The 17496-nt window shown below is 36.3% G+C and overlaps 1 protein-coding gene across 3 annotated transcripts in view; it reads right to left on the minus strand.

Moving 5' to 3' along the window:
• Positions 1-635: 635 nt before the first annotated feature.
• The window catches only part of PNPLA8 (patatin like domain 8, phospholipase A2), a 38169-nt gene continuing 21308 nt past the window's right edge, over positions 636-17496 (minus strand). For all 3 annotated transcript variants that reach the window (XM_074367675.1, XM_074367677.1, XM_074367676.1), the window contains exons 7-10: positions 14050-14111; positions 11784-11974; positions 6801-6996; positions 636-2445 (exon numbers count right to left, since the gene is read on the minus strand). In XM_074367675.1, the coding sequence (XP_074223776.1) occupies positions 2171-2445; positions 6801-6996; positions 11784-11974; positions 14050-14111 (724 nt within the window). In that variant the 3' untranslated portion in view covers positions 636-2170. The remainder of the gene's footprint in view (positions 2446-6800; positions 6997-11783; positions 11975-14049; positions 14112-17496) is intronic.

The raw sequence follows: 17496 nt of genomic DNA on the forward strand, positions 1-17496 counted from the left end.
ACAAGTTGTTCTAGTTGCATATGAACATGTGGTCTGAAAGGACTATTTTACAGTGTCTTTAGAAATCCTTGGTAGCTTCATAGTTACACTATATCTAAAAACTACAATTTGGATGTTAGCGATGATTTTAGTCACATTACTAGCATTGATAGCTGTGAAATACTTAAAACTGTAACTGGAATTATTTCTAGAGCCTAGCAGGTTGGTGACGTTTTGAGCTGTGAACTGTAGGGGTCCTAGCTACTTCGGTCATTAGCAGCTCTGTAGTAAGTGAAAAGGGGAGGCAGTTGCCAGTAACTGCTGTTGGGGGGCGCTCAAAGGGAGCCCCACCCCCCCACCCCCTCAGACTAAAGGCTCACTTTTTGTGACTTCCTTCCCTCTCAGAGGTTCCTTTGACACCACTTTCTCCTGGATGAATGCGGTGTGGGAGAGCAAGCAGCACACAGTGCAATTATAACCCAGGCCAGGCTCTCCCCACCCGCTAGGGGAAATCTCACCCAGCCCATACGCCTCTAGGGACAACTTTATCTGAGGGATTATTTTTAATAAAGAGTAACAGCAGCAGCAAGAACAGAACTGAAATATACCAGCATAGCATTCATTACAGAAATACGAATTTTCAAACACCCCCAAAGGACTGAGCTACAGAGCAATTTTTATTTTCTGTATTTTTTAAAATCACTGATGAATTGGATAATTTACTACATTTTACTTCTGAAATAAACAATCTTTGCTTCTTTGAAAAGAGCATTTTTTTTAACCTGCATAGGACTGAAAACTCATTATCACACCTCTTCTTGTCTTTTGCTTGCACATTTGCAGAATTCACTTTTCAGTTGCCATAAAAGACAAGTAAATACAATTTTAGAGCTAGCATCCCTCATTTAACAAGTAAAATATCTGGAGCCCAGAGGGGTTGTCCGCCCTCCTCCAGGTCACAAACAGATGGACTCTGCTTCAGAGTCCGATTCCCATGCAGACTCGCGGCTCCCCTCGCTCTGTGAACCGCACGTCACCGCCTCTACACACCAGTGCTGCAAAGACGCAGTATGACAATCTGGACAGGTTTAGCTCTAGTTTACGTGCACAAAGCAAAGGGCACTCGCCTTTTTTCATTTCTCTTGACAAATCTAAACACGGTGAAGGATTTACATGGCAGACCGACAGATGACACAACAAAGATGAATCTGGTTGGCATAAACAATGATTTGGGTTGGTGTCTATGTTACTAACCTCCGTGAAATCCAGATGGCTAAAGGAGTTAATAAGGTAAAACCAGCCTAACCTTTTTTTTAATGCATATTGTGGACAGGTATATTCAAATGCTAGAAAGAGATGAAGAGCTACATTATGAGTAATAATTTAAAAATGGCATTAGCCCTTTAATAGATTATTTCAAGTTTATTTTTAGGGATATTTTCTCAGTAAATTCAAATAATTAATTTCATAACAGTGAATGATAAGCCAGAGCTAGAAAAGTTAACAGACAGCATTATCTTGAGATTTCAGGGGGGAAAAGTGATTGATTAGAACTTCACCTACCTTTTTGAACCAAACAGTGTTGAAATAGACAAATTTTGAATAGAAAATTGTATCCAGTTCTTTCATATTTCAAATGTGAAAGTCCTATAACAGAGAGAATTCCATTTTTCTGCATCTGTTTAGATGATACTACAACACCGGAAGGTAACATTTGGACCGCAGAACGTAGCTAGTGAGAACGTAAGTGATGTTTCAAGTGATGAATTAATTTAAGAAATTAGCTTTTCCACATGAAGGAAGATCAATCATCAAACACATTTAACATGATTATGGTGACTACAGCAAAAATACCAAGTATAATAATGACAGTTTTCTGTTCTTGTTTGGCACATATATTAATAAATTTTCAAACATCAAACAATATAACATCAATATGTACTAAAATCAACTAGCATGGTAAGATGCACAGTTAATGACTACCATCATAAAAACCTAATTCCCATATGAACTGTTTTACCAAGCAGACCCTCTCTGGACTGTGTAAGCTGATCTGAACACTGTCTTTTCAGGATTCCCCAGAATTCATAAGCATTTCAAAGTTCACGCGTTCTGAACCTCACAATTCCTTACTGAATCCTGTGGATCTTTTGAACAGGCATTCAGTTATGAGACCATATGCACACACTCATCACAATTTTGAAAAGAATGGAAGGCCTTCATACATGTCAGTTTTTAGTTTTATCCAATCATTAATTTTCTGCAGAGTTGTTTTTTCTTGACTTAATATTTTTGCAAGTTTTTTCATTTTTTCTTCATTTCTTTCTATGTACTTCAACCCTTCCAACTGCAGCTGATTCAGCTTTTCATTTCGACTTTCATCTAGAGGTATGTTTTCACACATCACAGGATTAAATCTGAAATAGGTGTCAGGAGGTAACAGACCATCCAGCATTACATGGACTTCTGTTAAAACAAAGAGAGGACAGGTGAATTAAAAACTCGAGTTACTCTGCAATGATCTAATGTTACATTTATTTAAAATTACCGTATTTTAAGCAAATTACAAAGCTTTGTTTATTTTAACACAAATCCGTAACATTGAATATAACTACAAAATGAAATTCATCTCCCAAAAACCATCACATAATTTTGCTAAATTAGGATACCTGCTCCGGTATTCTTTCTCTGTTTTTGGTCATATTGTTAGCCACTACTGAAATGCCTTTCCAATCTTTTTTTTTTTTTTTTTAACTTTTTGAGATCATCTTTATTGAGGTATAATTTACATCCAATAAGATTCACTGATTTTAACTGTCTTATTTGACAGGTTTTGACAAATGTATATACTTGTGTGACCACCAAAAACAATCATGACATCACCCCCAAAAGTTCCTTCATGCCTCTTTATGGTTGGTCCCCCCCTTACCCTTTGCCTTTTCTAGAATTTCATACAAACAGAATCATAACTATATAGCACTTCTGTGTCTGGGTAGCTTCTTTTACTTAGTAAAATGCTTTTGAAATACATCTCATAGATGTATTGGTAGTTCCTTTTTATTGCTGAGTAGTATTCCACTGCAATCCACATCCTAAGTCATTTTGTGGATGTATGATTTCATTTCTCTTGCATAAATACTTGGGGATGAAGTTTCTGGGTCATATGGTAAAAGTCTGTTTATCTTTTTAAGAACACTGTTTTCCAAATGGCTGCACTATTTTGCATTCCAACCACTAACATATTAGAGTCCCTGCTGCTCCACATCTTTGCCAAAACTTGCTACTGTCAGTCTTAATTTTAACCACTCTAGAGGATGTGTAGTGGTATCTTGTGGTTTTAATTTTCACTTCCCTAATGACTAATGATGCTGAAGTCTTTCATGTGCTCATTAGCCATCAGTGTTCTTCTTCGATGAAATTTCTGTTCAAATATTTACGCCATTTTTTTCACTGAATTTCTTGTTTTCTCCTTTATATATTCTAATGGAAGAATAGTCTTTATATTTTGCCTCTGATTATATAATTGGTTCTGATGCTTGATCAGACACATGTTTTACTAAAATTTTACTTCAGTCTATAGCCTATCTTTTCCTTTTATTAAAAGTGCCTTTTGAAGAACAAAATTTATAACTTGATGAATTCTAATTTATCTACTTTTTGTTTTATGTTCACGTTTTTTGTGTCCCATCTAAAGAATCTTTATCTAACCCAAGGTCATTAAGATTTTCTCCAGCATATTCTAGAAGATTTACAGTTTTAGCTCATATATTTAGGTCTATGGTCGATTTCAAGTTAGTTTTTATATATGATGTTGTCAAGGTTCAATTTTTTAAATACAATTATCTAATTGTCCCAGTCCTACTTGTTGAAAAGACTATCATTTCCTCATTGAGGTACCTCTGGCAAAAATCTTTTGAGTGTACACGTCCGCATCCATTTCTGTACTGTTACGTACCACTGATCTTATGTCTGTCTTTATGCAAATACCAGTCTCTGCCTACTATAGTTTTATAGTCTGGAAATCCAAGGGTGTAAGTCCTCCGACTTCATTCTTTTTCAAACTAGAACATAGACCTAAATGTAAGAATAACCAGAACAGGTTATTCTAGGTCCTTTGCATATAAATTTCACAGTCGTCTTATTAATCTCTACCCCTGAAAAAGTCCGTTTTGATTTTTATAGCAGTCATATGGATTCTACAGACCAAATTTGTGGTCTGCCATCGTAACAATACTGTAACAATACTGCATTTCCAATTTGAAAGCAGAGTATATTGATTTATTTAGGCCTTCCTTAACTTCTCTCACAAGTGTTTTGTAGTTTTCACTGTTCAGGACTTGCATATAATTTGTTAAATAATTCCTTAAGTATTTAATATTTTGATGCTATTATAAATGATATCTATCTTTGTATATATTTAATTTCGATTTCTAATTGTCCATTTCTAGTATGCAGAAATACAATGGATTTTTACTGACCTTATATTCTTCGACTTTCCTAAACTCAATTAGTTCTAGTAGCTCTTTTATAGATTCCTTAGGATTGTCAACATTGACAACCGTGTCATCTATAAATACTTACTTCTTCAATTCTGATCTCTACGCCCTTTACTTCCTTTTATCGCCTTACTGCAGTGGAAAGGACCTCCAGCCCAATACTGACCAGAAGTGATGAGACATCTTACTCTGCTCCTGATCTGAAGCAGGAAGTACTCAGTCTTTCGCTGTTAAGTAGGATGTTGGCTCTAGTTTTTTGGTAGATGCTGTTGATCAGTTTGAGGAAGTTCCCTCCTATTTTCAATTTCCTGAAAGTTTTTATCATGAATGGATGTTGAATTTCGTCAGAGGTCTTTTCTGCATCTATTGAGATTATCATAAATTTTTCCTTTTTTAGTCTGTCATACAGTGAATTATACTGATTTTTTTGAATGTGAAACCAAATCCATATTCCCAGGATAAACCCTACCTGGTTATCCAGTATTCCCCTTTTTATATATTGCTGAATTCAATTTATTAGCATATTTTAAGGATTTTTGCATGCATATTAATAGGATATATTGTTGGTATTTCTATGTTTTTTAGTAATGTTTTTGCTTGGTTTGGTTTCACGGTAATGCTGGCTTTATAAAATGAGCCAGGAAGTATTTATTCTCTTCTACTTTCTCCATGTGTTTGTACAGAATTGCTGTTAATCTTATCAACCGTATTTTTTATTCCAGGTACTGTGTTTTCATTCCAGATACTCTACAGATTGGATCTGAGTCCTTTTTATTTTCTGTATCTTCCATTTCTCTCTTCATCACGTTGAGACCTTCCTTTATCTCACTGAACACATGCAGTACATTTATAACAACTGTTGTAACAACCTGGTCTGCCAGTTCTCTCATCTGTTTCATATCGAGGTCTGTTCTCATTGACTGGACTTTCTCCTGGCTAAGGGTGTCTTTTCATGATTCTTTGTATGCCTGGTAATTTTTTATTGGATGCCAAACACTGTGAATCTTACGTATTTGTTGCATTCCTTTAAATATTGTTGGATTTTATTCTAACAGCAGGTGCTGTTAATGGGAACTCAATTTGATCTTTTTGAGGATTACTTTTAAGCGGTGTTAGGGTGGATCCAGAGCAGCCTTCAGTCTAGACCTAGTGTGATATGCCACTCCTGAGACAGCGCCCTCCGAGGTCTCTACAGCATACCCATGTGTCACAAGGTCTGATCTAGGTGATGGAAATCTGAGCTGCTCTTGTCCTGTGTGAGCTCCAAGGACTTTTCTATCTAATCCTTTCCGGGTCATCTGCCTCGGGCAGTTTCCTCATATGTATGCACACAGGTATTGAAGTCAACACAGTCAACTGGATAAGCTCCTGCCTCACGCTGCTGTGGGACAGAGAAATCACAAGCAGTTGCACCAGCAGGTATGTAATATATGTATTCATAATAGATAAATGAAATGCTCCAAGGATAAAACAAAGGAAGCAGGATAAAGAATTAAAGTGAGAAGGTGAGGGGGTTAGAACATCCTGGTTAGAAAAGGGCTCTCTGGGGCAGTGATATGTGAGCAGAGACCTGAATGAACTAAGGGAGGGAATCAAGCATATACGTGGGGGAAGGCCTTACAAAGAGAAGACAGCAACTCCCCGAGGCAGGAGACTTCTTAGCAAGTTTGAGGAGCAGAACTGAACTGTAGGTGAACACACTTTACAGAAGGGAACATACATGTTCTGAAAAAGGGGGAAGAAATGCATTCAAGGGCTAGCCTTTCAGGGCCTGGTAAATTTCCATGAATGAGGCTTTTGGATCTCGTTCTAAGTGGGGTGGGAAGCCGGGAGGGTTTTGGGCCGGGTACAGACATGATTTAATTTACATTTTTAAAGGATCACTTCGACCTTTATGTGACCACTAGATTACAGAGGCAGCAAAAGTGGAAGTAAGGACTTACTCCAGTTTGCCTCCTTTACTAAATAATCGAACTCCTAATCCTCTCTCTCACTATTGTCATGTGTGTATCTGAACCAACCTCATTTCTTTTTCCTACTTCTTAACTGGCTCCAACCAAGCCTTGGAGCTAATCCTGCTTTAGCTACTTCTCCAGCTGTAGGCAGGCAAAGGCAGCACTGGCTCCCACGTGGAGAGCAGTCACTACCCTGGGTTACTCAGGAGAGCTGAGGAGAAACAGAAACGACAGGAGACTTGCCCCCATGTGCTTCCTAAGCCTACGACAAAGACGTGACACACTCTTTCGCAGCGAGCGTCGGCATATTCTACCAAACGCTGAATTCTAGAAGTTAAAGGACATCGAGGCAGCAAATAGACAGACTAACCTTCTGTGTCTGTAGCACTGTTGATAACGTTAGACAGTTTGGTTCTCAAGCTTGTGTATGTCATGGTGTTTCTCACGTCACTCTCGTAACGCCCGGTGCCCAGGGACACCATGCACTCTAATGGTACATCCGGCCAAAGACATTTACACTCGTGCATGGCTAATGCTGAGGGGTTATTCAGAAGCAAACCTCCATCCTGCAGAGAGAAGTCACGTAAATACAGTACAGAACTCTTAGAAGTGAAATTCTCTTTTACAAATACAAAAACAAACTATGTTAAAACAGTTTCGAATTTACTCACCGGGAAAGCTGGACTACGTAACAAATTGAACAAATTATTTAAAAACAAGAGATTCCTTTAAAGTGCATTTATTTTATGTACTACAGCTGCAAAAGAAGTCGTGAAAAAACTCACGGGCCTCACTGGCTTTATTAAACTTTCCCTTCCTATTATGAAAGTTCTTTGAACTTCTTGGACTGCTCTGCATATCTTGCTCAAAACTACTGAAATGAACTGAATTACTTTTTAAAGATTTTTTCCCCCTTGTTTAGTGGTTAATGTGATTCTGTACACAATCTAACAAAAGAATTGTGGTTCTTCCAAACAAGTTCTTCTTTCACAAGTCAAATGTAATCAAGTTAATGCAACCAATTTAAGTGGAAATTTTATTAACAATTTCAAAGTATCAAATTCATTTACTGCAGATATAAACCTAAACAAGGTAGGCAAACTTCATATTTTTAAGCATTTATCAATAATCACTATTATTTTGAAGAATTTAAAAGGAAAGAAATATGCTGACAGAGAACTGTAAAAATGCAGTAGAATAAGAAAAAGTATCTAACCAACCCCCCATTCCTGGGGTAAACCTCACTTGGTATTAGGAAAGCCGTTCAATTTCTGAAAGCTATCAGCTATTAGAAAATTATTCCTTCTAATAAGCCCAAATCTCCTTCCCTGTAACTTGTACCTATTAATTCTGGATTTGCATTTTGAAGCTACCCAGAACTGGTCATCTTCTAACCCCTACAGCCTGGTCGTTCACAAACTACTGGCCGTTTTCTGAAGGAGCCACATTCTCTCGCTTTATGCCTCTGCACATGCTGTCAACTCAAAATGCTCCTTCCCAGCCCTCTTCTTGGGAATAATGCTTCTGAGATCCATCCATCTCACTGCACATGCCAGTGATTAATTCCTTTTTATTCCTGAGAAGTATTTCATGATTAGAATGTATCACAGTTTATCCATTCACCAGCTGAAAGGAACTATTTGGCTAGGTAATTGTATGATTTAACTGCAAAAATCTACTTGGACTCCTTAAATGTGGATAGTGGTAAGTTATTTCCTTAAAGTACTTGAGTATTTTCTCAAGTACCAATTTTAATTTAATCATTTCAACCTTCTCCTTTGTTTTCAATTAATATGAATGATACCCATCCATATTTCATTTCTAATTCAGTTTAAAAAGTTATCTCCTTTATTAAACTATATTTATCTTAAATTCTATAGTTATACTCTGTGTAACTCCTAATCATCTGAGTATTTTAGACGAAACACTTCTTCAGTATTATAAAAACTATGAAGAAGGATCTGAGAAGACAAACAGATGAGGAAAGGTAAGAAGGGGCAAACAAGGTTTAGAAAAGAATTGGCAGTAAAATCAATTCCACATCAAAAAGTTTCCAATGGTGTTAACAGCTATGCTTCAAATCAAATTCCGGTTCCTAATCAACTATTCATTCTTTGTACATAGACTCAGAGGAAAACGTCTTTGTAGAGCCAACTTCAACAAAATAAATCACGTCTTTTATATTACTTCTTAATCCTATACACATTTTTATTACTGAACTTATCATCTCATCTATAGTTCCATTTACATTCTTCTAGTTTGAGCTACTTGAGGGTAGGATCCAGGAGACACAAACAATACATGAGCAGTTACTAAAAACCTTTATATTCTTCCTGGAGAACACAGTGCCTGGCACTGCGTAGGCACTCACTACATTTCTGTCCAGTTATAATGAAAATTCCTAGTTGTGGCCTGGCTCAGGCATAATTTAGCACTGAAAGTGCCAGGCAGGCTCTTTCTGCTAAAAACACTATTTACCTGGAACACTGATATGAAATATAATCATTTCTTTTAGGTTAATGCATTCAGAGCTCTAGACATAGCCTTTTAAAATGTAAATAGGGCCTGAAAGAAATAATATATTAGAATCTGCCATCAAAATCTTCAGCACAAGCTAATTTATCAGGCTCCTTCTCCAAAGACAGAGAATAATTGATTTAATTCTGGAGGTGGAGATGGAAAAAGATAAGAGAGAAGGGATATGTTTATGTCCAAACTCATCAAACTGTATGCATCAAATATGTGCAGTTTTTTGTATATCAATTTTATTTCAATAAACCTGTTAAAAAGAGAGAGAAGATAATTTTGTGTAAAAAGTACTATTTCAAGATGATGCTACTTGGGGGGGGGGGGAGAAGTAATCTATTGGAAACTACTCAAAAAGCTAATCCTACTTTCTAATTCTCCAAGACATCTAATAAACCTTGTAAATACTGTAATAACATTCTTCTCTTTATGGTGAAAGGCAAATGAAATCTACCTATCTACTGACTCATACCTCTTAATTATACCACTGCTTTCAATAACTGTTCAAGCAGAATATTAATGCATAATATATAACGCTACCTGATTTCAAAAAGGATATGAAGTTACTTATATTAAAACATATGTCAGACACGACAGTTAAACGGGATTTTAAAAATGAGGCCGGATATAACTGAATATAATTATTCAAAGAACTAACGATAAAAGGATTGTAATAAGCAAGTAGCATATTTTAGTTTTAAACTTCTTGGTGATTTCTAAAGGGTTGGAAAGGAAGTTCGCTTGAATGTTTTCTTTGTTTAAGCAATCAAGAGCATTCATACCTTAGAATACTCAAAGCAACCTTTCATAGTGTCTTCAGGAGAAAAATATCCCATTTCTTCCTCAAGCATCCAGAAAAGATTATGCAATAAGGAAAATATTTGCTTAACTAAGGTTTGCTTAGACTCCAGATTCCATCTGAATATCCTTATTAAGATAGATATGCCAGTCTTTCCGGAATCAAGTCACTGATTTACATGAAAGTACATTCTCTGTATATGTGGCTATATGCTTTAAATAAAATTTATATAAGAAGTTATTTTAATCTGTAGCTCAACCTAAGTTCAAAGATTACGGTCATCAGTATAAAAATGGCCACGCACGGAAAGAACCAACACTAGTCAGTCTATCTGAAATGGAAAAAGAACCATGGAATCACTTTGGTTTGTTGTATGTATTCCACAGGACTGAATTAAACCTTAGAACTACTTCCTCTTAGATGAAGAATAAAGAGCAAATGAAATAACTTCGCTTGAATTCTGGGAACACATGGTCCCGAAACGCAGTAACTTATCATTTGAGACTTTCACTAATATTTGGCATAACTGCCATTTTGTAGCATGACAACCATCTTAAAATTACAAAACCCTAACTATTATATTTTTGAATACATTGTTAATTTTTCCATTTATGACATGGTAAAAATACTACAGGATATGGAGAAATAGTTGTTAAAAACAGCAGGATACATGTTAAAACGAAAATTTTATTTTGACTTATTAGCCCTGAAATCAAACTCTACAACTAAGCACTTTCTGCCCTGAGGGGGCAGAATAAAGCAGAGAAAGGGGGGAAGGGGACGTGCCTTACATAATTCAGCAATGACTGCTCTGACCAGGCAGGAAATAGTCTGAACTGACTTCCAAAGACGAAAGGAACCCTACTCTAACCTCTTAACCACAAAGATTATGACATTACTTCGGAAAGACAGAGATTGCTGATTGTAATATTTGAAAATATATCTAAGCTATTATATAAAAGTATGGGAGAAAATAAAGTTGATAAAAATGTTTTATTGTAACATGGACACATGTAAATTAAAATTATATAGCTGATACATAGTTTATATCGAAGATTTATGAACTTTTGAACATCTAAAAATGCTTATCAAAACACAAGTTTTTTTCTCAGCATGAATCTGAAAACCAAGTGAAGAGAACACATATACTTTAGTTAAGGTTACTGACTCCATCAAAGGAGGCTGATTCTAAGTGGGATTTATATAAGAAATTAAACATATATTAAAAACATATATTTTGGAAGTATCAGTTCAAAAGCTTTGTTGAATTTTTTTTAAATCACTTAGTACAGGTTATGAGTTAAGATTTCTATAAACAGTGGAAAAACCCGACAGGGAAAAATTTACCACAGTAAATGAGCCTGTATCACAGAAAAAGAATACAACTCAACATTACAGAAATAATATTCAGCTTTATAGATCATTCAGCCATAAATTTAAATACAGTATAATTACAGATGGCATCATAACAGTTACAACCCTAGGCCGGTTACTTAACTTTCTTAAGACTCCAATTTCTCATTTGTAAAATGGACATAACCCTATTTGCCTCATAAGCAGCGGTGATTAAACGATGTAATGCTTGCAAAGGACCACACAGGTGTCGGCACATAGCTAACTTAATGAGTATTTACTATTATTATTTTATTATATCCTGTCTTTCAAAATATGTCCACCAAAACTGTCAAACAGACTGTGTTCTGCATTTTCAGGGCCTGTGTTTCACTTTTAGTTTTTATCACATTTGGAAAGCCAACCATACACAATCATTTTTCGATCAAATTTAAATGATCGTCGCTGGCCATCATATTAGGGAAGACACAAACAAATCTTCCCTAAATTGTGCTCTCAAGCCAGAAGGCTTGCTAATTTAAGAAAAGCAAACAAGTGAAAATATCTTGTACTGCACGTCTTTTGCCACAGGGACACACGAAGAACACCTCCTTGGTTGATCCCTCTTTAAGTTTAGTAAGCGGATTCTTTCTAATCGTGTGAAGTTTTAAAAGACAAGCCTCGCAGTCGACTTACTTGATGGAGGTCATTCCCCAGTGCGTACTCTGCGAAGTAGCCGGGAGCAGCGGAGGAGGCTCTGATGGCCTGCCACATCTTATACTGACAGCCTCCCAGGTAGTGAGAGTTGGTTCCAGGAAAATGTCCATAGTTTCTGAACACAAAAGCTTTTGGCATTAGCCCTCTGTTTACTATGGTACTTACTGCAGCTACCTAGTGAATTAAAAGTGAACAATACACATAGTAAGTGGCAATATTTGGAAAGCAAACAAGTTAAATATTACTTAATAGGATGAATGAACAATCTGCGACTCTACCCATCAAGAGAAATGTGACACATAACTGCAATGTTAAGCAAAAGGAAGCAGATCCTTATAAACAGGTATTTCTTTGTAGGAAAATAATTACAAGGGCTGAGACAATTTTGAGAAATATAAGAGAACAATAATAAAAGATGTTTTTGACTATGTGACTTGATTAGCTATTTAAAAAGACATTCAAGAAGGCATAAATTTGCAGACCTTTATATGATAATTGATACTGCGGTAGTAGCCATGAATAAAAACAACTTAAAGATAAATACACTATTTTCATATTACTTGCAAATTAGTCTGTGTTTCTGTGCTCTCTGAAGGCATTACGACTTAACTAACGAAACTCTAAGCACTAAACAAACTCTCAAGGCTTTCTGATCATAGTTAGTAATTGGTAGCTGGCTAATTTTTTATTAAAGGAACTGATGTTTATCACCCGGGGGTCTCAGATGTTACTGATGTCAGCTGAATTTATGCAAAATGTGATGTACCTGTCCATGATCTACAGTATAAACTTAAGAAGCTGAAGGTACTGGTGAGGTCAGAGTTGTCAGGGCCGCATGCCAAGACCTGCCAGGGAACTGCATGCTTTGCTATTTTATAAACCAAAGGTCACATTCCAAGTTCCTGTGACTGATCCAAGTGTGTCTCTAGCCACCGTGGGTGGATAAGAGTTGGCCACATACTAAAACCCAGAGGGTCTTTCTGTCAGTGGCCCACAGGTAGACTCATTCAAGAAGTGTGGGCGCTGCTTTACATGTGAGTGAGTTACTTTTTCAAGTGGCTGCGGTTCCCTCACATCCGCCCTATTCTCCTTCCTTTTTTTAAGTTGGCAACTGTCACAATTTAAAAACAAACACACAAGAAGCCCTGAAGATACAGGAGAACAAACAAGAGGTATAGGTGCACCCCAGGCTCCTCGCCGATGAGCCAGTGCATCTCATCATCAGGGCTTTGCGTGGTCTGGCTGAGTTACTGCTCCAGTCTCATTTCGCCCGCTGCCCTCGGCTCCTGCCACTCCAGTCCTCAGGAACTCTCTCAGTTCCTGTGTTTCTCCACGCTCCTCCCATACAGGAATGCTCATCAGCCTTCACACTGAGACCTCAAACTCATTTCCCTAGATAGGGAGACTTCCCTCATGGCCCTGTAAATACATGCTTTCAGAGACCTGTTTTTGTGTGAGGAAGAATCTCTCGTTCGTGTGATCATCTGATTAACGCCTACTTTGCCCTACGGGACTATAAACTCCACGCCTGCACTAACTCACTGGTGCATCCAAAGTGCCTGCCCAGCACGGTGCTGGCACATGGGATGCAAAATTAACGTCCAAACAATAAACGAAAGTATGAATAAGCAAGCGTGCAGGAGCAGTGGAGGAAGCTGCACTTGACATTTCATGGTTAGTCTGTTATCCAAGAATAAAGACAAGCCGCATGGAATTCCTAGGTATAAAAATCCTATCCTTTAGTCAAATAACAAGAATTATTAAAGAACACAGAACTCAAGCAATACTCAGATCCTGGGTTTCAAACAAAATAAATAAAAAAGAGAAGCCAAACCGAGACACATTCTAATGGCATTAACATTCTAAAAACTGGGATTCCATCTGTATATTAATCTAATACATACTAAGAGGCACATAAAGTTTCTTTCAAAAATCCAGGAGAGGGAATGCCATAATTTTCCTTAAATCACAAGGTTTGATTAACCCTATAATAAAATAATTCTCCTTTATATTTGGTCCCAGTCTTCCATGTCCTTAAACTTTTGTTATACTTTCACTTGACATACAAAAAAGGTTTAATGATCACATTCTGTAACTTCATAGGAGGACCCAATATAAAAGGAATCAATATAATCTGTTAACAGAGGCTCCTAAATAATTTTTCCCTTAATAAAGGGCCTTCAGAATAAGTCCTTTCACCTGACCTTCAGTTCCAACTAGGTGTTATATTTAAGAGACTCGAAACCTACCTTAGGACATGTGGGGTTTCTTGCTGTTTCAATCATTAGTGAAGATCCCATTTTATCCCTTAATTAAAGGAGAAAAGTTAAATTAATGTCAAAATGATTTTATTTCCTAACATCTGGGAACATACACTATGGAGATACTGTTGGCCCACAATTTTTCAAAACCCTAAGGGACAAAAAAATGTAAGATCACCTCTAGGAGGCTTACAATCCAACTAGTGCACATTAAACAACCTGTAGTTACTTATTACATCTGATTCAAACTGCAAATATTTACAGTTCTGAGGGGGGCGTTAATACAGGCTGCAGCATCTGGGAACGATGCACAGATGAGTAGCTTGAGGACACCAATGATGCCAAGACAGCACATTCAAAGCCAGGACATATACAGAGTAAAGGCACAGAGGCAGAACACATCTGTTGTTTTCAGGGTCTTCGTGACAGGATGAAGGGGCTGTGTTAAGACTGCAGAGATACGGCAGACTAGTTACAGAGTAGTCTGTAAAAACCACATGAGAGCATTTAGACTTTAAGCTTATTTCAGCAATACAGAGCCAATGTCACTGTCCCAAAAATGCTTTTTAAATCATCTGAGCTGGCAGCTGAATTAACTGCAACATTATAGAAATTGTCCTTGGGCAGCAATTTTCACAATTCCATTACAAGGAAATTTTATTTCAGTGTAGATTTTATCCAGACTTAAAAATTACGTATTTTCCCCCCCGGTATTGAATATAAAGACTATGGTTTTTCTATTAACCTGCCTCAGTAAAAAAAAGAAAAGAAAAGAAAAAAAATAACTAATGTCATTTTTTCAAGCAATATTCATGTTTCTCAACCAGAATGCAAGTGAATTTCACATAAGGGTAGTATCTACATAAGGTAGTGATCTATTCTTTACAATCTTTTATAAATACAGTGTACCTGCTTTCACACTTCAAGCAAAGTTCACATTCATTTTTTGTTTAAACCTTGATTTTATAAACAGAGCTAAAATGTTTTAGTGAACTGTTATGGATATAAATTTGAAGGGAAAATCAGAAACATTCATTGCTTATTTTAGAGAGATGTCAAAATAAAAAAAAAATCTCAATATTCCTAGATTCTACTGATGCTATAATTAAAAACAATGTCCCCAAAATAATACAAAATCATTATCACAGAAAACATAAAATTTTCTCAATAAACAATGAGAGAAAAAAATGACAAAAAAAGCCAGGGAGTAAGTGTGCCAGATTAAAACAGTAAGGTCCACACTGAATCACACTTGCTGGTTCCACATCCTTGGGTACAGCCCCTTCCCACACAGACCCTGGTTTGAGTGGCTCTGGTTAATGGGGACCCCAGCAAACATGCCATTAAACTGAGGCTCAATAAGCCCTCATGCACTGGGGCTTGCCCTACTGGAACTCTGAGACCACCACGATGGGAGGAAGTCCAGGACGAGAGTGACCACATGGAGAGAGAGACCAGCTGTCCCGGCCACCTCGGCTGAGCTGCTGGCTGGCTGTCAGCAGCCATGAATGAGTTTAAACAAGAAAAGAAGAGACGCCCTGACCACGGAATCATGAGACTAGATCACAGTTGTTTTAAACCACTACGTTTTGCAGTGGTTTGTTGTGCAGCAAACACTGAAAAGAAAATTAGGGAAAGAAAAAAAAAAAAAAAACTAAACACACTTAGAAGGTTTATCAATGTTGTGAATAAAATAAAGACGCCTTTGAAAGATCGACAGTGAAACAGCAACATGCAAATCCATGAAGATACTGTAATGAGTAACAAAAGGAGAAAACATTTTATAGCAGAGAGACTGGTTTTAGAGTAAATTTTCAAATCTTCATTAAAAAAAATCTTACCAGTATTATGATTTTATAAGAATTGATACAAATTATTTTTTTCCAACAGACATAGAAGTAGAACCCGAAAACAAGCAACACACAACATCAGTGGATGGGAGGACTGCTCAGCTGGAAAGATGTCAATATTCCACAAGATAACTGCTACATTTCATGTAATTTCAATCAGAATATCGGTGGGTTGTTTTTTTTTACGTGATAAAAGCAACTGAGGATTTGGAGATTAAATGAAAACAGTGAACAGAATTGTGAAAAAGAAGAAGAAAAGACTTGCTATGTCAATATAGAAACATTACACAAATGTTTAATAACTAAGCCAAATGAATCTGGACAACAATTTTAAAAATCAATAGAGAAAAACAAAAAACTTGGACTCAGACAGTAATGCTGATGAGAATTTAAAACATAATAAAGGGGGTGCTTCAGACTGGTGGGAAAAAAATGAAAAAGTACTTGGTAAAAGACACAGGAACATTTGAATTAATATTTGAGAAAAAAATTAAGTTTGACCCCACCTTACAATATACATCAAAATAAACATCAGATGACCTAAGAATTAAAAATAAACTTAACTAAACCTTAGGACTACAAAATAATATAAAGATTTACCTGATTTCAAGGTAGAAAAGACTCAAAGTAAAGTTAAAAATTCAAGGAAAAGATCTGACTAAATGAAGATCTTAAACTCCTCCCCATTAAAAAAATTGTTAATTAAAAAGCATGTTTTCAAATTAACAAATGGTAAATATATTTATAACATAGTGAGCAATGTCTTTATCGGAAAATGAGCAAATATTATGCTCTTGAAATACACACACAAAAAAAGAAATAAAATTTTAAAAAAACAAAAAATGTTCAAACTCATCAATAATCAAAAAACTGATGCAAACTGGAAAGACCAGTTTAAAAATCTCTCAAACGGACAAAGTTTTAAAAATTAAAATGTTTGGTGTTCATAAATATTTCATAAACTAGAAAGATAAAGTGATGCCGGTGGGTAAGATGGGACAACTGTTCTGAAGAACAATTCAGACATATACATCCATCTGTCTTATGATTCTTGAAACATGTACATTCTCTGATCCAAAAACCTCAAACAAGAAATTTACCTTAAAGATATAACCAGAGATTTAAGTAGAGAAGTAGAATGTCCACGTAAACGTGATTTTGAACTGTAAAAATATCTGAAATATCGTCTTTTTCATTAGGGAATTTGTTAAATAAAAAGTAATACATCCATAAAACAGTAAACAACCATTAAAATATGTCTCAAAAACATTTAATGCTGGGCAGGTAAAGATGGACAAAACCACGCTCCTTCCCAGAATCAGGGGGGAAAAAAATTAAGGACACAGGAAACCAATCATGACAAAATGCTGAGATACAAATCTACAAGTGCGTTATCATCCCAGTTTTGTGAAGGGGATGAAAACACATGCACACTCACAACCTCAAACACTCATACACTTCTTCATCTCTAAGAAATTCTTTTGTTCTTAGTAGGACTGTAAGTTATTCTCATAGTTTTTCTTTACATATTCTCGTATTTCCTATATAATGATTATTTTTAAAAGACATCAACGTTGACCC

The sequence above is a fragment of the Camelus bactrianus genome, chromosome 7 (genome assembly GCF_048773025.1).
Source record: "Camelus bactrianus isolate YW-2024 breed Bactrian camel chromosome 7, ASM4877302v1, whole genome shotgun sequence".
Taxonomy (NCBI): Eukaryota; Metazoa; Chordata; class Mammalia; order Artiodactyla; family Camelidae; genus Camelus; species Camelus bactrianus.